Source organism: Oncorhynchus mykiss, chromosome 7 (assembly GCF_057628025.1).
Source record: "Oncorhynchus mykiss isolate SJ-2025 chromosome 7, ASM5762802v1, whole genome shotgun sequence".
Lineage (NCBI taxonomy): Eukaryota > Metazoa > Chordata > Actinopteri > Salmoniformes > Salmonidae > Oncorhynchus > Oncorhynchus mykiss.
In genome coordinates, this window is record NC_143028.1 from 61,698,251 (window position 1) to 61,716,094 (window position 17,844).

Here is a 17,844-nt window from a genome sequence, read left to right on the forward strand (position 1 = left end):
TAAAGTATTACTACAAAAAATGTGAAAAAGCAATTTACTTTTTGTCCTGAATACAAAGTGTTATGTTTAAGTCTATGCTAGATAAAGCTCCGCCTTACCTCAGCTCACTGGTCACGATAACAACACCCACCCGTAGCACGTGCTCCAGCAGGTATATCTCACTGGTCATCCCCAAAGCCAACACCTCCTTTGGTCACCTTTCCTTCCAGTTCTCTGCTGCCAATGACTGGAACGAATTGCAAAAATCGCTGAAGCTGGAGATTTATATTTGCCTCACTAACTTTAAACATTAGCTATCTGAGCAGCTAACCAATCACTGCAGCTGTACATAGCCCATCTGTAAAAAGCCCACCCAATCTACCTACCTCATCCCATACTGTTTTTATTTATTTTTCTGCTCTTTTGCACACCAGTATTTCTACTTGCACATCATCATCTGCTCATCTATCACTCCAGTGTTAATTTGCTCAATTGTAATTACTTTGCTACTATGGCCTATTTATTGCCTTACCTCCTCACGCCATTTGCACACACTGTGTATAGACTTTCTTTTGTTTCTATTGTGTTATTGACTGTACGCTTGTTCATTTCATGTGCAACTCTGTTGTTGTTTGTGTTGCACTGCTTTGCTTTATCTTGGCCAGGTCGCAGTTGTAAATGAGAACTTGTTCTCAACTAGCTTACCTGGTTAAATAAAGGTGAAAGAAAATGTTAAAAATCATGGGAAGATGTTGCCCAATCCAGGTGTGGAAAGCTCTTAGAGACATACCCAGAAAGACTCACAGCTGTAATCGCTGCAAAAATCCCACTTTGTAACGCAACAAAATGTGGAAAAAGTCAAGGGGTGTGAATACTTTCTGAAGGCAGTATTTTATTAAATAATGTAAAAACACACTAACATATAATGTAATTTACAGTATACAGTAAAATAAAGGCCATTACAACATAGTCAAGTCAAACATAAATCTTACACAGCTGTCTTGCCATGCCATTCTTTCTGTTTTAGTCAAACCGATTTTCACCAAGATTAGGATAATAAATTCAAAAGCTACAATTGAAGAATTTCCATAAATCTTAAATCTATTTAGAATAATTCTGTTCTTATGGTTTTATACTATAAAAACAACCAGTAGAGAATGACATGTCAAAAATATGGACAGGTATAGTCTCATCAGAAGTCCTTGTGCTCCTTTATATAGGTCTATGGTTCTCCTCCTCCTGACCCATGGCACTGGGACGGCGCTGGTCCTGTCACCTAGTGTGGAGTGATGAGCAGTAGCTCTGGAGGCCTACTGAGAATGGCCTGTTCCAGACCCTGTCCTGTGGCCGTGCTGCTTTGGAGGAGAACACTCTCTATCCTGTGGATCCTGGCAGCGTGGAGGATCATCACAGGCTTCTGCTCTGCCAGCTCAGCTGACAGTCTGCCAATACTCTCCTCCAGCTGTAAATGACAACACAAAGAGCATGAAATTAATCTGGAATGACTACAAAATAACAGGAACAATTGTTGCATGATATGGCATGGTTATTGTGCTTGACCTGTTGTAACTTTTGAATGTTCTTGTTTTCATAGCTGAAAATTTATGGCTCAAATGAAATGATACCTCCAGAGGAATGCGTGCTAAATCAAAGCCATCCATTTAGTTATTCATCAGAAAGTGGATAGGAAACATGTTAATAAAATATTGCTTCTTGTTTTCTTCAAGGACTGGTGAACAGCCGGTAAAACGACAATTATTTTTGTTTATAAATCCTTATTTGCTCTGCCATTGTGGCCTGGTCGTCACTAGTTACCACAGCCACAAAGTAATGAACCCAGCCTATTTCTAAAATGTATCTTCTTAAAATGTGATTTTAAACCTAACCTTAATACCACTGCTAACCATATGACTAACCTTAACTTAAGACCAAAAAGCTAATTTTTTAAAATGAATTTTTACAATATAGCCAATTTTGACATTGTGGCTGTGGTAACTAGTGGAAACCTATATATTGTACCAATGACCGCAGCGTTTTCCCTTCAAATCTTACCTGCTCCAACTCTTTGCGGATAGTGTTACTCTCCTCAGTTTCTCCCTCACTTCCACTCGTCTGCAGCCAGCTTCTCAACACTTCTTCAAGTTTTCGCCACGCCCTACACATACACACACACATAAATCCATCAGAATGTATAAATGAGATCTATCAGAAATGTTAATCACAGAGCTGTGAGTCCTTACTGAAGTAGCTTGCGGTCCTGTTGGAAGCGCTGCATGTCCAGACGGATGTTGAGCAGCTCTCTGGTCCAGGCTAAAGTGGGATCCACATTCTCCTCCTCAGTTAACACATCTTCTCCATCAGACTCTGGCTGTTGATGGAGGGTGGAGAACTCATTGGGGGGCAGTAGTGAGGAGTCACTTTCCCATGAGCCACTAGGCTGCCTCACCTAAAAAACAGATATTCTATAAAGAAATCTCATTGAAAACACACAGTAAAATGACTTTACATGTGTTTTTGGAATACAGTAACTTACCTTAGTTTGAGTGTGGGTGGCCATGAATGAGGAAGGGGGCAGGAGTAAGTCCTGGCCTAGTGATCCATGATGTGGGGCCATTGGGAAACTGAGATGGGGAGCTGGGTGTGCGCGTATGGGAGAGATGGGGAGGGAGGCTGTAGTAGGGTAAAGGTTCGCTGTCACTGGGACCTTGGTTTGATGTGGAAGAGGACTGGGTTTTTTATGTAGAGGAGCTGTAGGTGGGAGCAGCTCTTTGACCGGGGAGTCAAGCAGATCTCTAGGCCGCCGTGGCTGCAGTCTAGAAGCACGCACCGCCACCCTGCACACAGTTATAGAGCTGCTGTAAGACTGAGCATAAGAATTAGAGACATAGTTTCCCAGCCACACATTAAGCCTTGTTCTGGACAAAAAAAAGTGATTCGTATGGGGATTCTCCATTGAGCATTATTTTTAGTCCAGAACTCTTAATTGGTATCTGGAAAACCCTCCCATAATGTTTAGGGCCTGATGTTTGCATAGTAACTGTGCCCACTTACAGGTGGTTGAGGATGCCGTCTCCTGCTCTCTGCTCCACTATGCCACTCTGGGTCTGTGTACGGCTGTGGGTGCGGCACTCTGGGTCAGGGCTGGGTAAACAGAAGGTCACACTCTTGGGGGGCACTGCTATCGCTCTAGGCGGTCTCGCCCTGTGTGGTCCACTCAGGGCCCGCTGTTTCCACTGCATGGCACAACGCAGCACCACCCTCTGGAGACGCCGCAAGCTCTGTAGATCACAGACAAGACGGGCTTGATCCAGTGCCACACAGAGACACACAGACAGGCAGGCAGACATACTATCAGATAATCAAACACAGCAAGTGCTCACACACACACACACCTGCTCCTGGCTGTGCAGTGCTATGTTGGTGCTGAAGCTGCCCATGTGAGCGGCGTGTGTGAGGACGTGGGCCACTCCTTCCCTCAGCAGCTGATCTCTATAGAACTGGGCAGCCTGGGCCAGCCTTTCCTGCTTTCTGTCCTGCTCTGTGACCCACAGCCTCCAGGCCTCCAGCACCTAGATCAGAACACACCAAGGGATCAGACATCTCATTCAGTATGTCTGATGAGTCTTCACTCTTCTATATGTTTCCACTATTCACCCCCACTCATTCATTATGTCTATAGAGTCTACTGTATGTTTTCACTTCAATTTCCTTTATTCTAGCTGTGGCCTGGATATCATCAATGAGGACTTTACACGCGCCAGCCTGGTCACAGATCTGATTGTGCGGTCTTGCTAACTCCAATGGTCATTGGCAAGACAGCACAAAAAGATCGGGACCCAGGCTATACATCCACAGGGTCAACAGTAGTCATGCAGGAGACAGAATTCCTCCACTACAGACAAACAGAGAGAGAGAGAGAGGGATAATATCTCCTGTGTTTTAAGTTGGGCTGAAGGCCAGCTGCCAGTGAAGTATGTGTGTCCAGGTATTACCTTGGCCTGCAGACTGAGGGACCAATGCCAGAGGGCCATTTCTGTCTGCTCAGCCTCTGTCCTTCTGTGCTGCAGCTGTGCAGGCCAGGACCAGAGGAGAACAGCACACTTAGATAACAGCCAGGAGTTCACCAAGACAGAGGCTTACAGACCTACCATTGAATGTTTATATAATATAATAATCTGGCCTTTCTTTAAGACCGTAAACATCAGAAAATATTTTTTTTCAATTCCATCAATGTATTTAAAAGTGATTTGAACAAAAGTTCATGCAAATCTTGTCAATGAGGCCTTTAATATTTGAAATAAGCATGTTAAAACAGGAATTCATGTTAAAACAGCAATAAGTTCACCACAATTTTCCAGTGTGCAAAGAAGAGCTGGCATGTCTTCTGTCTCAGCAGCAAGTGGCCTCTCCCTTTCATCACCTAGAGAGGGACCACATAAACAACACAATACTAACACAAACCTACCTAGGATCAAAATGTATCAAATAGAACACCGCAGACTCAAACACAGGCCCAAATGCAGTATCCATCTACCTTGTAGCTCTGCTGATGCTGCTGGTACATAGTCCATGATCTGAATGTTCTGCAGAGAAGAAAGTGGTGGTGGAGCCTTATGGCTTTCTCCATGCCTATACTGTCCTCCACAACCTCTCTGCTTCGCTCCCTCCATCTCCTGAAAGTCGCCTCCTGCCGCACTGAGACACAAAAAATTATGGCAATAGACTTCACATGTCAACGGAGGCTTTATTCAATGTGCCGGGAGAGTGATCTAACAGAAAATAGCATTAAATAAGGAGCAATTTGATTCCATCTGCTTCACTAAGAATTGGAGCCATAGTAAAGTATTTCTCTACCTTTATCCATGTGAGTCTGAGCCTTGCTCACTGCCTCTCTCTGCTGGTGACGGTTTGACACTGCACAAGATGTGGCTTTCCTCCATCCCAACAGCATCTGTAGGAAAATAAATTAGGCACATTTGTGGGTGAGCAGTAGTTATAGCCACGGAATCAGTCTTGGTAACATATGAAGCAGTAGATAGGTCTTACAGCAGCTCCAATACCTTAACCTGAACGCAGTGCTGGTAGTGGTTCTCTGCTCTCTTCTCTCTGCTGCTGGCTGCTGCCAACAGGGCTACATTCTCCTTCCACACACGCAGAATCCTCCTGGGAACACATAATACAAATGTCAGTTAGAAATATTGCAAAATCAAAATTACAAGTAAGAGATCGTGGATAAAGAGGTATAGATAGACTGTGACTCTATTTAGGTTGATACCTGAGGAAGTGTTTCTGATGTTGACTGTAGAGCTCCTCTACATGCTCATAGACCTGCTGTCTTCGGAGGTGATGCTCCTACGGGTGATAGGCAAAGAGATTACAGCACGTACCACAGGACACACACAAACCAACAAAGCGGAGCCCATTCCGTGTGCACCAAGCAGGTCAGAAGATGCATGATGACCAAATTAAATGTTGCTGTGCCAGTTTACAAAGCACACCAATATAAGTGTAGACTTGTGTCATTTATTACAGTTAATGTGAGGTCTGTTGTACCTTCCAGGTCTGTAAAGTGTGTTTGAGAAGTCTGTGTTCATAGTAACTGTCCATCTGATCCAGCCTGCTGTTCTTCTCTGTTCTGTGCTGGACATACTGACACATCAGACAGACAGAGACAGACAGACACAATGTGGGATAATTACTCTGGACAAACCTAACATTACAGCATGGCTAATGGTAGATTATGTATGGCAAAATACTGTACCTCACTCCAGCCACTCAGGGCGCGTCTCACACAACGCACATCACCATGTCGACCTGCCTGCTCCTCTCGTTTTCGCCTTATGAGATGCATACGAAAAAACACAAATATACAAACCAAACACACATATACATGAAGGATTAAGGCAAAATCTCAAAGGGTATCCATTTGTCAATCAAATCCAGTTAAGAATAATCTCCTGTTAAGAATCTGTAATAGTTAGGACTGAAAACATCCTATATCATGTATACCGTATATGTCGGAGTACCTTTAATTGTGTATATCAAACAATATTTCTGTCATGTAATTCTGTGTATAAAAGTACCATGCATGTCAAATTAATGAATAATGTATATGTAAAAAAAAAAAATAGCTGTAAAAAAAAAAAGAAGACCTTTGTCCTCCGGAGAGCGGGGTGGGGGATGGGCCCACAAAAAAAAGAAAAAAGAAGAATAACCTCACACTTGTCTACTTCTTTCTGAACAGGTTGGTCCCAAACAGTCAGCATCAGGTCATTAAAGTCAAATACAATAAAAGTTGTAAGATATCAACGTGATCCTCACTGATATTTCAGTGAACTGCCAGTGGTATAGTACCTGTCCCGGATCACAGTGACATTGTCCTTCCACTGGCTGAGTGTGTTGTGGACTAGAGTACGGCGGTACAGTGTGTCAGAAGCTCTCTGCTTCTCCCTCTCCTCCTGTTGTTGCCTCGCCCTCCGCTGCCAGTGGTCCCAGGCTCTCATCAAACACGACCTCTCCTCATGCAGCAAGGCCTAAAGGGCAAGACAGGTGGGCCCTCTTCGGTTATTTGTCTGTACCATGACGGTGTGTTGTATGTATATCTTTGAGTGTTATTTTTGTGCACGTGTATTGTGACTGTGTATTTTACCATCCTCTCAGCCAGTCTCTGCTCCTTCCTCTCCTCTGAACGTCCCCACCAGGTATAGAAGGCCCAAGTGTACTGATGCTGCCTACAGAGGGTTAGAGTGGGTCACACACTAACACAAACATCATCCTCACAAGGCTAACTGTATGTTGTTCATAATTATAAACTGGGTGGTTCGAGCCCTGAACGCTGATTGGCTGACAGACCGTATACCATGGGTATGACAATACATTTATTTTTACTGCTCTAATTACATTGGTAACCAGTTTATAATAGCAATAAGGCACCTTGGGGGTGTGGTACTCCAGGCACTCCGCTTTGCATCGTGCATTAGGACAGCCCTTACCCGTGGTATATTGGCCATATACCACACCCCCTCGGGCCTTATTGCTTAAATGTAGCCCAGGGACCTTAGTCACATTGGGGGAATTCAGACCTGAGTTACACTTAATTCTCTCTACAAGTATTCTGACCTTAGAAAGCACTGTCCATTTCTTTTTGTTAGGCTTTGAAACAACATCCCCACAACCATGTTTTACACTGTTTCAACCTGCTGTTGAACTTCTTTCTTCAATTTGATCATCACAGTGAGGTGAGTTTTAAAAGTACTATAGGCCTACTGTTCTGATGTGTTTGATGTGATTTCCAAAGGCATTGATGTCAGAGTGGTTAGAGGGACAATAGAGCCATGAGTACCAGTCCATTAGGACCTGATGGAGGGACTATAGAGCCCTGAGTACCAGTCCATTAGGACCTGATGGAGGGACAATAGAGCCCTGAGTATCAGGACATTAGGACCTGATGGAGCGATAATAGAACCCTGAGTAGCAGGCCATTAGGACCTGATGGAGGGACAATAGAGCCCTGAGTACCAGGCCATTAGGACCTGATGGAGGGACAATAGAGCCCTGAGTACCAGGCCATTAGGACCTCGTGGTAGTTAGCAAGTTGGGTACTACCAAAGCATGTCCAGAGCGCATTAAAGGAGATTACCGTGACACAGTGGTCACATGGAATTTTACTGCGGCCATGACTCATGACTGCCTGTGTGGTGGTAATATGGTCACCGCAACAGCCCTAGGTCGAGCGAACCTGTCTGTTCCAAGTGGAAAAACATCTAGGCCTACATTCCTTTGTCAGATAGAAATAACAGAATTCTCCATGCACTGTAATTTATGAATTAATAAGAGCTATTGATACGTAGGTGCCCATAGAATATGTATGCCTATTTTCACAATTCTATATGTATTGTGATTTGATACTGCGATTTTATTGCGAGTTGATGCTCCAAACATATTGCTCTGTATGTTTCTGCAGAGGCACAAGAGAGAGCATAGAAAAATGAGATATCATCAGTCATGGGAATAAAGGTTCTGAAAACATGTTGGCTCAATATTTAAAAAGAAGATGGAGAACAAGCTATAGGATGGAAAATACCAGAGTTTTAGAGCTGGTACAGCTGATTAGCGCTAGCTACAGCAACCACCAACAAAATGAATATATATCAAGATATAGAACTGTTTAAATGTTTGCCCCCATCACTATTGATAAAAGCTAGGTAAATGAGTAATATGTTTGGGAAGGGGATTGTACATACAAATAGCAATTGTTTGAGGATTTTTCCTTCTGATAGCTGGAGACTAATGTGAAACCAGTCATGGAAGAAAACTGAAAAGTATAATAACATGACAGGTATTTCCACCCCTTTCCAACAGTGAAGTATAAAATGCTGTGACTTTATGCACAATTTCAATAGTATGGCCTAAGCATTGCACAATGACAGTCGCACTCTCTAATGTTTTAATTATATGCCCCAACTTTCTATTTCCTACTGTTCTATCATGTTAAATATTAGCCACTATCAGTATCGACCGTCAGTTGGCTACACATATTCAACTGCCGATTTACTGTTAGTTCCCTTCAGTTGGTACAGTTGGTATCATTACATTTCATTACATTGTTTCATTTACCTTATTTGCTTCCTCTGTAAACACTGCCACGCCCGTGTGATTGTTGCTGACGAACACTAATAATAGTTGATCATATTTAAAGTAAAAAAAATGTTGGCTAATTAAATCATTATGGAGCACAGACCAAGCCATAACAGTTTGAACCTGACGCATGGCCGTGTCATCACACAGTTCCATGGTCAGCGCGGGCAACAGGCCAGGGTATACTACTACTGTACACTGTTCTCCCTATTATAATTCTATGTACATTCATCTTCCAACATTACCATGGGTTGAAGAACTGAATGTGGCATTTTTTTCTTTCGTGCCTGAAGGCTCTCCAAACCCTATTCTTCCATTAAGTAGCCTAGGGTCCATAAAAACCTCCTTAATCATACATATTGTGTTCTAAAACTGAGATAAATATGCACATGTTCTTATAACTATCTTTCATTGATCTCCATTCTGAACGCATCCTAATGTTGTGCCAATCAAATTCAAATGAAAGGTACCAGTATAAAAAGGGATTGCTTTAGAGAAATGAACAGAAAAAACAATTGAAGAAACACTCCCTAATCAAATTTTTTCTAGGGTTGATTTAAATGTATTCAATACGTGCAAGAGAGCAACACCCACAAACCGTGTTACACATGTGCATAAGTATGAATACCAAAATGCGTAAAAAGGCATACATTTCCTAAGTCTAAATCGTCCACAAAGCATCTTATAGTAGTAGTGCTGATCTAGGATCAGACAAGTGACACCTTATCCTAGATCACCACTAGGTCAGAAACAGGATGGAACTCACTTATTATGGAGTTGTGCAATCTCTGTCCTCTCCCTATGCTGTCTCCTCTGGCAGGTAAACTCAACCCATGAGTCAAGACACTGTGGAAAGATGTGGTCAGCAAACCAGGCCTCAGCACGACGCTCCAGCCCCTAAAATCACACACAGTCCACACAATGCCAATGAGTGGAATGTAAGAGTGTGTGTGTGTGTGTGCACATGTGTACGGGTGGGTGTACCTGCATGTGTCTGTGTTCAACAAGCTGCTCTCTCCAGTGGCACAAGCAATTGCTCTGCAGTGAAGTGCTGTCAAAAGATGGCATTAATGAGATCAGAAAAACATGTATCATAGAAATAGCATTACTAATATGAGAAAGTGTATCATCAATTCATAAATGTGTGTATGTGTGTGTGTATGTATGTCTGTGTGAATGTGTGTGTATGTGTGTGTCTGTGTATGTGTACCTGTGGTGGGTCAGTGCCATCTGCATCTGCATCTGAAGTCCCTGATCTTCAGCTTCCTCAAGACGTTGCTGCCAGAGTCTCCAATATCTGCATGTTACCTACAGAAAACACACGCAGAAATGTTGTTTGAAAAACATGAATTGGGTGTCATACTTACTCTGTACTGTTAGAACAATTGTAATGATACTAATGCTGGGTGGCTTCATGGATATTAGCTACAGTATAATAACAGTTACAGTGTGATGATGATGCTGGACAGCGATGTTCTTGTTGAGACGATAAGTTTTGCTCCGAGTGACATTGAGGGTCAGACTTCTCAATCCAGTGTCCTGTAGTAGACAGAACAAGTTGGAGTGAGATAATTAAGGAATACTCTATGGCAGTGGTTCCCAACTCCAGTTCTCAAGTACCCCCAACAGTACATATTTTTATTGTAGCCCTGGACATGCACATCTGATTCAACTTGTCAACTAATCATCAAGCCCTCAATGAGTTGAATGAGGTGTGTTTGTTCAGGGCTTCAATGAAACTGTGCACTGTTGGGAGTACTGGAGGACCAGGGTTGGGAAACACTGCTTTATGGTACTGTAACCAGTCTCTATGGATGTCCATAAACATTCATCAGATCAGTGCTCCTCCATCTACCAGTAGATGGCGGTGTTGGTGTTGACTTGCAGCCTGGTCTCTTTCAGACTCCTGCATGCACATCCTCCTGTCTGCACAGGAGCTCAGGAAATGTTCAAATAAATTCAGAAAAGTATGATGTTGCAGTAGATGAGAAAAGTCGTAGTGTGTGACTCCACACCAGGCCCTGGTGTTTTACAATGAGTGTGTGTGTAGTAGGATACAGTGTCTCCAGTGCTCCAGTGCCCTGCGCTGTGTGCTGCGTTGTGCCAGTCTATAAGAAGCCTGCCCTCTGGCCACCTCTCTCTGTCTGCTCTGTAGTCCACTTTTCCACACAAACCAATACCTCCTGACCAACTGGAGTTGCCAGGCTCGCACCGCAACATCTGAAACACAGGAGGTAAACAATTATATAAGAAGGATAATGACAACAGAAGCAGTGTTTTTCACTGGAAGTTCTAGAGGATTTGAGAGTTTGGTGTTTGTTTTTGAGACCATCTAAAATGATCAAAATTTGTCAATATACAGTATGTTTCTGAAAAAAATTGAGTTTAATCCTAGACCAAAATGTCCAATGATTGTGACAGAAGACCAACAGTACATATGATAAACAGATTAACAGAAGATGGGACCTTGTGGTTTCCTCTTAGTTTGGCGGAGGTGAACATAGCTGATCCAGCCACAGAGCACCTTTCTTTGCATCCCATGTATGTAGTGCAGTGAAGCCTTGGACTCCCTCTCTCTCCAACTACAGGCGAGCATGTACACTTCTCTCCACTGAAGCCATGCCTAAGACACAACAAACATACATGTTCAAATCCTTAAGTCTGTTGACGCACCCATGCGTCAATCTAAGTAATTTAATTGAAAAAATCACCATCAAAATCCGTCAGTTTAAACTGCAAACTGTTTTTGCATGGGCTGCATCTCAATCCTCAAGGCCTCTGTCGGCCTTCCGCATCTGTGTTGGAAGGTGGCCGAGCTACAGCGGTGTTTGTCAGACCATGAGACATCCTGAAAATCGGTCTTCTCACGAAAATAGTTTGGCCAAGAAACTAATTGGACCACTCTATGGAAAGCAGAGACTCTAACGATGGCGTTCTCCATTTTGCTCTACGACCTCCACGTGACTTGTCTGAAGGTAACCCATACAAATGAATGGAAGTATGGAGATTTGAGTTTTGTGCCAACAAAAATAAAGGGTTAAATATGTGTCAAAAAAACAAATATTGCCTTAGCTTTCTTATATCGTCTAGATATAGGATGGACACTTCAAAACCTTGTTTCTTATTATTGAATTTTTGACTGTCTTTGCCATTTATGAATGTGTTATTCAATGCGTTTCTATGGGCTATAGTTATAAAGGCCAAATTTGATATTTTATCAAATCATTTAACATATTCTTTTGATACCTAAAGGGGTCCTAAAATTCCAAATGAAATAGCTAAATGATCTATGGTATGACCATCTTAAAACAATTCCCCCCCACCCCCGGCTTAGATGTTAGTCCAATAAAATGTAACATTTTAATTCACCAACACCTAGGGAATGGTACGGATATGTGTGGGATGTACAAGATGTGCTCTACTCACTCTGCCCTGTAGCGTCAGAGCCCAGTGCTGCAGTGCTTGGTTCTCCATAACACAGGCATCATATCTCCTCTGCAGCCCAGTCTGCCACACAGTCCACATCCAACTGTATTGGGGGAAATACACATAAGCATTAACACAGGTTGCCCCCTCCCCTTTCACTTACATTTATTCAAATGGTCAATCATATATAAATCAGTCACGCAATGATTGTGTATGCCGGAAGTTCACTAACCTCCGAGTGACTTAGTCAGTGTATTGTTCCTGATTCAAAGTAATCCAAAATAAATAAACAAAATAGCATTTATCAGTCATAATAACTCACCGTAGAGCTGTGAGTTTCCGGAACTGAAGAGCAGATTCTTGCATCCTGTGTTTCATCCTCCTCATCTCGATGTACACTTCCCAGCTGCCCCAGGCCACACGCTGACACCACCTCTCAGCTGGCATACAGGATAAACTCTAATTACTGCTGTGACTCCTAACATGCCCTGCCAGCCACTACTGCTGGGGTCCATCATTTTCCAGAGGGAGACATTCACCTAGATTAATACCAAAACCACACAAGCCAGTCCATACCAAAACATGTTGCTTTTTGGAATATCCTCCTCTCCTCCTTCTGTAAAGACACAAACCTCTGCCAGCCATGGAACACCTGGTTATACAGATAATACCTACAACACAGGAAAGACAGCCTCATCAGTTTCCACATTGGCCAAACTATTGTTGGCTGCCATACAGCGCCTTCGGAAAGTAGTCATACCCCTTGACTAGGGAGGTTGCAGTCCCACACAGGCAGTCATGACCTCAGTAAAATTCCATGTGACTATTGAGTCAAGGTAAGCTACTTTTATGTACTCTGGACTTGCTTTGGTACTACCCAACTTGCTAACAACGATCAGGTCCTATTGGCCTGGTACTCAGGGCTCTATTGTCCCTCTAACATTGATGCAAATTAAATCAAAAATCACATCAAAACAGTAGACCTATCATACTTTTAAAACTCACCTATGATGATCAATTTGAAGAAAGAAATTCAACAACAGGTTGAAACAGTGTAAAACATGGTTGTTTTGGATGTTGTTTCAAAGCCTAACAAAAATAAATGGACAGCGCTTTCTAAGGTAATGATTAATTCAAAACACCCATAGGCATATCAGAGCTTTTGCATATGCATAGGCTTATGTGCCCGAAAAAAACCGGACTAAAAATTATGATTGTTCCATTATACAATACATAGCCTACCACATATTACACATGGCAGAAAAACATAAAACACAACTGATTTAAGATGTCTTTGGTACATAATTGGTCTAGCCTTTGAGTGTGGACTATATTATAATGCATACTGAATGGGCTGGTTACCTTATGCTACGCTCCAACATTTCTATCCATGAGTCTGGGAGAGAACGTATAGCCCTAGGCGATGCTGTTGGGTCATTGACTTACAGTTAGCCTACAATTAGTGAATTTGTATTTTGAATAGCCTAGTAATAGGGATTTTATTATATTTTCATAATTCATTGGGTGACACATTACCTTTAGCTATACAGAATATAGAATCCTCTCTCCTTTATTCCTTTCTTGAGCGTACAGACAGGATGTCAACAGTTTAGTGTAATATGTTTTGTTGCAAAAACATGTTACTAATGATGTTCCCAAACAGATTTCACTTGGTTTCCCAAATTAAGCACTGAGTAGCTGCAGGAACAAGGTTGAAGAGCCCATGGCAAACAGAGTTTGGGTGGAGTATCACCTGTCAGGCAGCGAGAGCATGCTCCTCAAACAGTGGTTGATACATGGAGTGAAATAAGTGTTCTTATATTTCTCAGCTGCTCATATTAAGCACATACTCCCGCTATTAAACCGAAGTAGCCTACAAAACGGACAGGTGGGAAAGCGCGCAGCTTCCATTCGCTATTCGAGTGCATTCAAATTATATGTATTTTTTCCCCTGCCCCATTCTAAATCAGAACAAATTTCATGATTGCCACAGCCCTACCCTTTTCCACATTGTGTCGTGTTACAGCCTGAATTCAAATGGATAAAAAAAAACTCACCCATACACACACACAATTCCCCATAATGACCAAGTGAAAACATGTTTATAGAAATGTTTGCTAATTTATTGAAAATTAAATACAGAAATGTCTCATTTACATAAGTATTCACACCCCTTTTCTATGACATGCCAAATTGAGCTCAGTGCATCCAATTTCCTTTGATCATCCTTGAGATATACGGGTGAAGGAGTCAACCTGTGGCCAATTCAATTGTTTGGACATGATTTAGAAAGAAACACACATGTACTATATAAGGTACCACAGTTGTCAGAACAGAAACTACCAGATACCATGAAGTCCAAGGAACTGTCCATAGATCTCCGAGAAAGAATTGTGATGAGGCATATCTGGTGACGGGTATAAAACATTTTGAGTGTTGAAAGTTTACAATCGCACAGTGGTTTCCATTGTTAGGGAATTTAAAAAATATGGAACTACCTAGACTCTGCCTAGAGCTGGCTGTAAAACCAAACTGAGCAACCGGGCAAGAAGGACCTTGGACAGGAAGGTGACTAAAAACCCAATGACATAACTACAGAGTTCCTTGGCTGAGATGGGAGAACCTGCTAGAAGGACAACAGCCTCTACAGCACTTCACCAATCTGGGCTTTATGGGAGCGTGGCCAGACGGGAGCCACTCCTGAGGAAAAGGGAAGGGCTTGCACGCCTGTAGTTTGCAAAAAGGCACGTGAAAGACTCAGATCCTAAGGCAAAATATTGTGGTCTGATGAGACAAAAAATGTACTATTTGGCCTGAATGCAAAGTGCTATGTCTGGAGAAAACCAGGCAGAGCCCATCACCCGTCTAACATCATTCCTTCTGTTAAGCATGGTGGTGGCAGCATCATTCTATAGGAATACTTTTCAGTGGCAGGGACTGTGAGACTTAAGATAGAGGAAACAATGAATTCCAAATACAGGCACATCCTTGATGAGAAACTGCTGAAGAGTACAAATGACCTTAGACTGGTGTAAAGATGTACATTTCAACAGGGCAATGACCCCAAGCATGCAGCCAAAGCAACGCTGGAATGGCTTCACAACCAGAATGTTAAAGTCCTTGAGTGGCCCAGAATTGAATTGAAAATCTGTGGAAAGACATGACGATTGCTGTTCACCACCGCACTCCATCTACCTTAACAGAACTTGAGAATCTGCAAGGAAGACTGGGATAAAATCCCCAAATCCAGATGTGCAAAGCTGACACGTACCCAAGACAACTCAAAGCTGTAATCACTGCCAAAGCTGCTTCTACACAGTATTGACTCGTGGTGTGAATATTTATGTAAATGAGTTCAGTATTTAATTTTTTTTAAAACAACATTTTTAAGGTTGTCATTATGAGGTATTGTGTGTAGATGTGAGAATTGTTTTTTTATTTTTTTTATCCATTTTGAATTCTGTCTAACACAACAAAATGTGGAATAACTCAAGGGGTATGAATACTTTCGGAACACATGGTACATCCCAGCAGGCAAAGCTGTTTGCAATGACGTCATTACAACCAAATTTTAAGGTTGTAACAACGTCATTTCAACCAACAGACTTGGTCCGTAAGTACTGATGGGCATGTATCGTCACCCCACAACTGAGCAGCAGCGGTTAGAGACAGACACGGACCTGTAATGGCACTCTGCCCTCACTGTGAGGCTCCACTCCCTCCTGGCTGTCCACCACTCATCCTTCCAGCCCCTCTGAGCCCGCTGTAGCACCACTCTGCGATGGTGAGACCTAGAGATTGGAGAAGGTAATAATCTTCCAGTTAGAGAACTCAGGCTACACACAGTGGATATATTCACAGCATCAGTGCTTGACTTGGGCAGGAGCTCACCAGAGCGGAGTACCAACACCTTAAATGTTCTACTGCTTAAGATCCTCTTCCTCTTATAGAATATTAGCTAAAAAGTATTTTGGCGCTCCTGCACCTAATTGTAAACAGTACATCCACCCAAAATGAGTACCAACAACTATTTCAGTCCAAGTCAAGTACTGCATAGCCTCAAGAGTTTTACCAATGTTATTTTCCCACTATCTGACATTGTAATCCATTAAATTCAAGCAGTGATGTAATCTGGCTATTCCTCCACAGGACTGAGAAAGTGCACCTGGCTTTGTAAGGATGAACACGTCCAAAGGTCTTCTGCATCCATAGTTTGAGAAACTTCCGTGCAAGGTGCCTAGAAGACAGAGTTTAATCTCAGGGATGGACAACTCGAGTCATGGAAGAGCTTTTATTCCAGCCCGGCACTAAACATACCTTAAATATACTTTACAAAAATATAAACTTACGGTGCAAAAATGTCAACGATTTTAGTGAGTTACAGTTCATTTAAGAAAATCAGTCAATTTTAAATTAATTCATTAGGCCTTAATTTATGGATTTCACATTTACGGGCAGGGGCGCAGCCATTGATGGGCCTGGGCGGGCATAGGTCCACCCACTTGGGCGCCAGGCCCATCCACTGGGAGGCCAGGCCCAGTCAGACAGAAATACTCCTCAGTTTTATCAGCTGCCAGGTCTCAGACAATCCTGCAGGTGAAGACACCGGATATGGAGGTCCTGAGCTGGTGTAGTTACACATGGGCTGCGATTGTGAGGCCGGTTGTTCCTGCAGTCAACATGCCAATTGCACGCTCCCTCAAAACATCTGTGGCATTGTGTTGTGTAACAAAACTGCACATTTTAGTTTTGTCTCCAACACAAGGTGTGTAATGATCATGCCATTTTAACAGCTTCCTGTCAAATGGATGGATTATCTTGGCAAAGGAAAAATATTCACTAACAGGGATGTAAACAAACTTGTGCACAACATTTGAGAAATAAGCTTTTTGTGTGTATGAAAAATGTATGGAAACTTTTATTTCAGCTCATGAAACATGGGGCCAACCCTTTACATTTTGCGTTTATATTTTTGTTCAGTATAGTATAATCAGGTGTGTTAGTGCTGGGATTAAACAAAAGTCAACACAGACTAACGTTACAGCCTTCAAATTCTAGTCGTGGTCGATTGAATAATTACATCTGGACAGTTGGTTTATTTGAGGGGCTACTTCTCACCTTATTCTCAACTCCTTGAGTCTTCCACCTCGGTTCCAGGTGTATCCGACTTTATAACAAGATATAACATTGCGTGAAGTAATTTTTGCACCAGTTATATTTGACTTTTGGGTTCCTCTACCTCTAGAAGTCATTGCCACAACAGTTGTTGAGTTAACCACCTGAGAAAGCTAGCTAGTACCACTGACCGTCAATCAGAAGATTGGAAAGTTCTTCAACTTCGTTAGCTGAACACACTGGCATTGCCGAACAGAAATCCCCCTAGCATTCTCTTCATTATGAATAACGTACCATGCATGACATTTTCTTAATTCCCTAACCAGTTTCAAGTCGACAACGCAAATTGAACCGTTACAACCGCCATAGAAAACGCAAACAGTATTTTGTTCAGTGAGGTATATGAACAGTTTTGTTTGTTAAATCCAACTGTCGCGCATACATTTTACCGCTGTGAATAGGAAGAAAATAACTAAGTACTTCCGGGTAACGGACCTGTTGAAATCGTTTTTTAATTTTTTTTTAAATTTTTTTTTAATGATGTTGAAATCGTGCAGAATAGCAGTCGCGTCCTCTATACGTAGTAAATTAATAATTAGGTCGAAAATTATTGAACTTTTGCAAAATTATAGTTAACGTACAAAGAATAATGAAAAGTATTTCTATAAGACATTATGTTGTTTTTTA

The 17,844-nt window shown here is 42.2% G+C and overlaps 1 protein-coding gene across 3 annotated transcripts; it reads right to left on the reverse strand.

Annotated features, from left to right (window-relative positions):
• Positions 1-854: 854 nt before the first annotated feature.
• On the reverse strand, positions 855-17,641 carry sfi1 (SFI1 centrin binding protein). Of its 3 annotated transcripts, none has more exons than XM_021610281.3 (29): positions 17,161-17,641; positions 16,208-16,279; positions 15,723-15,833; positions 12,619-12,713; positions 12,365-12,482; positions 12,043-12,145; positions 11,083-11,239; positions 10,675-10,836; positions 10,472-10,542; positions 10,063-10,155; positions 9,827-9,924; positions 9,601-9,667; positions 9,383-9,513; positions 6,629-6,710; positions 6,334-6,512; positions 5,741-5,816; positions 5,533-5,628; positions 5,255-5,331; positions 5,040-5,142; positions 4,834-4,930; positions 4,514-4,674; positions 4,325-4,399; positions 3,972-4,046; positions 3,372-3,548; positions 3,031-3,257; positions 2,513-2,813; positions 2,220-2,347; positions 2,032-2,134; positions 855-1,441 (listed from the first exon to the last, which is right to left on the reverse strand). In XM_021610281.3, the coding sequence occupies exons 1-29, from the start codon at positions 17,292-17,294 to the stop codon at positions 1,256-1,258; spliced, it is 3,555 nt and encodes a 1,184-aa protein (XP_021465956.3). In that variant the 5' UTR covers positions 17,295-17,641; the 3' UTR covers positions 855-1,255. The 3 variants fall into 3 exon arrangements, with proteins under 3 accessions (XP_021465956.3, XP_021465955.3, XP_090097768.1); XM_021610280.3 differs by having other exon boundaries at positions 2,220-2,425; XM_090241642.1 differs by having other exon boundaries at positions 2,220-2,425; positions 5,533-5,614; positions 17,161-17,635.
• Between the last annotated feature and the right edge of the window lie 203 nt (positions 17,642-17,844).

Bases quoted from the DNA above. Each gene is read 5' to 3' on its own strand.
- sfi1 (XM_021610280.3), bottom strand. From the start codon at position 17,294: ATGACTTCTAGAGGTAGAGGAACCCAAAAGTCAAATATAACTGGTGCA. The intron at 4,675-4,833 runs GTAGAGAAATAC...TTTGTGTCTCAG, and splicing joins TCAGACTCACATGGATAAAG to TGCGGCAGGAGGCGACTTTC. The intron at 3,549-3,971 runs GTAATACCTGGA...GTTCTGATCTAG, and splicing joins CCCTCAGTCTGCAGGCCAAG to GTGCTGGAGGCCTGGAGGCT.